The sequence below is a fragment of the Ovis aries genome, chromosome 5 (genome assembly GCF_016772045.2).
Source record: "Ovis aries strain OAR_USU_Benz2616 breed Rambouillet chromosome 5, ARS-UI_Ramb_v3.0, whole genome shotgun sequence".
Lineage (NCBI taxonomy): Eukaryota > Metazoa > Chordata > Mammalia > Artiodactyla > Bovidae > Ovis > Ovis aries.
In genome coordinates, this window is record NC_056058.1 from 11584486 (window position 1) to 11587821 (window position 3336).

The 3336-nt window shown below is 41.8% G+C and overlaps 1 protein-coding gene across 1 annotated transcript; it reads right to left on the minus strand.

Moving 5' to 3' along the window:
* Positions 1 to 2160: 2160 nt before the first annotated feature.
* LOC105610506 (olfactory receptor 7G1-like) lies at positions 2161 to 3114 on the minus strand. The gene has a single exon (XM_015095621.3). It carries the CDS (start codon positions 3112 to 3114, stop codon positions 2161 to 2163), a length of 954 nt encoding a protein of 317 aa, XP_014951107.3.
* Positions 3115 to 3336: the final 222 nt, after the last annotated feature.

Below are 3336 nucleotides of genomic sequence, written 5' to 3' on the forward strand. Positions count from 1 at the left end.
GGGATGGAACAAGAAGAGGAGAGATATAGAGAACAATCCTGAGATGATAACTTCTAATTTCAGGGAGGAATTCATGTTCTGAAGTGACCACTATATCTTGCTTATGTATAGAAACAGAAAGAGGGGACACATTCTAGTACATTTCATTCTGATTCACTAATGCCACTTCCCTATGCTATCCTCCTGTCTCAAAATATCACAGTTTATTTCTTCTAGAAGCAAGGGGCATTTGCACTGGGACACACACATACACGTGCAAATAACCACACATGCACACACATACTCATACATGTGTATAAAAACAGCTTAACACAATGCCGAGAGACACACTAAAGTTAAGACTGTAGTTGCCTACGAGAATGGAAGGGCAGGAATGCAGGAAAATAAAAATGGAATACTGTCTCTATGCAAAATGTTTTGTTACTTTAAGAAGAGAACTGTTTCGCTTCTGCATTCACCATATCCATTTTTTAACCGTTTGATCTCCAGGGAAATTCTCATTTGATGATTATGCCTTCTGATGATTTAGCCCCTTATTTTATTTCTAGGTGATTTTATTTTCTTATGCACAGGTAAAAAGAAAATGAAAGGAATGCTTGAGGCTTTGTTTTGTTGTTTAGTGGCTAAGTCGTGACCCCATGGACAGTAGCTGGGACTTCCTAGGTGGCGCTAGCAGTAAAGAACTCACCTGTCAGTGCAGGAGGCACAGGAGAGGCGGGTTTAAACCCTGGGTGGGGAAGATCTCCTGGAGGAGGAAATGGCAACCTGCTCCAGTATTCGTGTCTCGAGAACCCCACGGACAGAGGAACTTGGCTGGCTACAGTCCATAGGGTTTCAGGGAGTCAGACATGACTGAAGTTACTCAGCAAGCAGGCACACACACATTATATTACTATATGATCCACGAGTTCCACTCCTGGGTATATATTTGGAGAAAAACATGGTTTATTCAGAAAGTAAATTTTAGGTAGAGAATTAAGTATCTCCTTGTCAGTAGATACTTTAAATAAGTGAATTAAATGGTCTAATCTGAAGGACAGAGATTGGGAAAAAGATAAAAGAAACCTGATGTGAATATGTGTGATTTATAAGAGACTCACTGGAGATCCACAAACACAAATACATTGCAAATGGAAGAATGGGAAAACTTAGGTAAATCATTACCAAAAGAGAGTTAATATAGTAGTAATGTAGACTTTAAGTCAAAACTGTTAAACTAGACAAAGATAGATAGATAGAAATAGGTAGACAGTCAGATAGAGATAAAATGGTTAATAATCAAGATTATAGAACAGTTAGAGACATATATACACCAAACAGTACTGCCTCAAAATATGTGAAGCAAACTTGACGGAAGTGAAGTGAGAAATCCAAATGTCTATACTAACACTTACAGATTTTAATGCAAATTTTCAGCAAAGGATAGTAACTCTGGATAAACAAAAAAAAACGACACAGAGGGCTTAAAAATCACTATAAACTAACAAAGCCTGAGAGACACAAACACTGTGCTGTGTGCTTAGTTGCTCAGTTGTGTCCGACTCTGCAAACACAGGGACTGTAGCCTGCCAGGCTCCTTTGTCCTTGGGGACTCTCCAGACAAGAATACTGGAGTGGGATGCCATGCCCTTCTCCAGGGGATGTTCCCAACCCAGGGACTGAACCCAGGTCTGCCCCATTACAGGCAGATTCTTTACTGTCTGAGACACCAGGAAAGCCCTATACAAACACTACACACAACAAAAGCAGAAAGAACAATCCTCTCCAGTGCACATAGAACACTCCCTAGATAGTTTACATCTTAGGCCACAAAGCAAGTATCAATAAATTTGAAAATATTGGACTCATACAGTATTATTTCTGACTACAGTGGTATGAATCTAGAAATATATAAGAGAATGTGCGTGCACATGCTGAAGTGCTTCAGTTGTATCTGACTCTTTGTGGCCCCATGGACTATAGCCCACCAGTCTCCTCCATCCATGGGATTCTCCAGCCAAGAATACTGAAGTGGGTTGCCATGGTCTTCTCCAGGGGATCTTCCCAACTCAGGGATCGAACCCTATCTCCTGCACTGAAGGCAGCTTCTTTACTGTCTGAACCACCAGGGAAGCCCTATATAAGAGAAAAACATCTAGAAAACACACAAGTGTGCGGCAATTAAATAACACAGTCCTGAAAAGGCAGTGGTATCTTACTGATGAGTTTTCTCAAAGCTTCCTTCATGTCCCTGTTCCTCAAACTATAGATGAAAGGGTTCATCATTTGAGGGACAACTGTGTAAATCACTGAAGCCACTGCAGTCTGCCTGGGAGAATTGATAAGAGCAGAGCTAATGTACACCCCCAAGCCTGTGCCATAAAATAAGGACACAACTGAGAGGTGAGAAACACAGGTGGAAAAAGCTTTGTACTTTCCACTTGCTGATGGCATTCTCAAAACTGAGGAGACAATTTGAGTATAGGAGAATATGATTCCACACACAGGAACACCCCCAAATATGCTAGCTGCCAAATATATCAGGATATTGTTGATGAGGGTATCAGAGCATGCAAGCTTGATGACCTGAACAACTTCACAGAAGAAGAGGGGGATTTCCAGATCTGTGCAAAACGTCAGCTGCAACACCATCAGGCTGTGGAGCAGGGCATCCACGATGCTAATAGACAAGGAGAATAGACTCAGCCAACCACAAAGACGAAAGTTCATGATGGCCATGTACCTCAGTGGGTGACAAATGGCCACATACCGGTCATAGGCCATTACTGCAAGGAGAAAACTTTCCAAACTAGCAAACACCAGGACAAAGCAGAGCTGGGTGAGGCAGCCTGTATAAGTGATGCTCTGATTCTGTGTTTGGATGTTCACCAGCATCTTTGGGATCGTGGTCGTGCTTAAACAGATGTCAGTAAAGGACAGGTTGTAGAGAAAGAGGTACATGGGGGTGTGGAGGTGGGAGTCAGAGATGACAGCCATGATGATGAGCAGGTTTCCCAGAATGGTGACTAGGTATATGAACAGGAACAGAATGAAGTGGAGTGGCTGCAGTTCCAGATCCTTTGTCACTTCCATAAGAAGGAATTCTGAAACTCCTGTTTTGTTTCTGGGTCCCATGTTGTGGACAAATCTGCTAAGAAAGATGGAAACTGACAACACAATCAAATGTGGGTTTTATGCACCAGCAGGAAGCAAAACATTATCATGGGATGAGATGGAGACAAACAGAAGAACAAGAAACGTGTCTTCTGTATGCATGTTATTCTGATACTTTCTTAAAAAACTGAGGCTGATAAGCAGAATGTCATCCATTGTTAATTCCCATAAGGGCTTAATGGG

Bases quoted from the DNA above. Each gene is read 5' to 3' on its own strand.
- LOC105610506 (XM_015095621.3), bottom strand. From the start codon at position 3,114: ATGGGACCCAGAAACAAAACAGGAGTTTCAGAATTCCTTCTTATGGAA.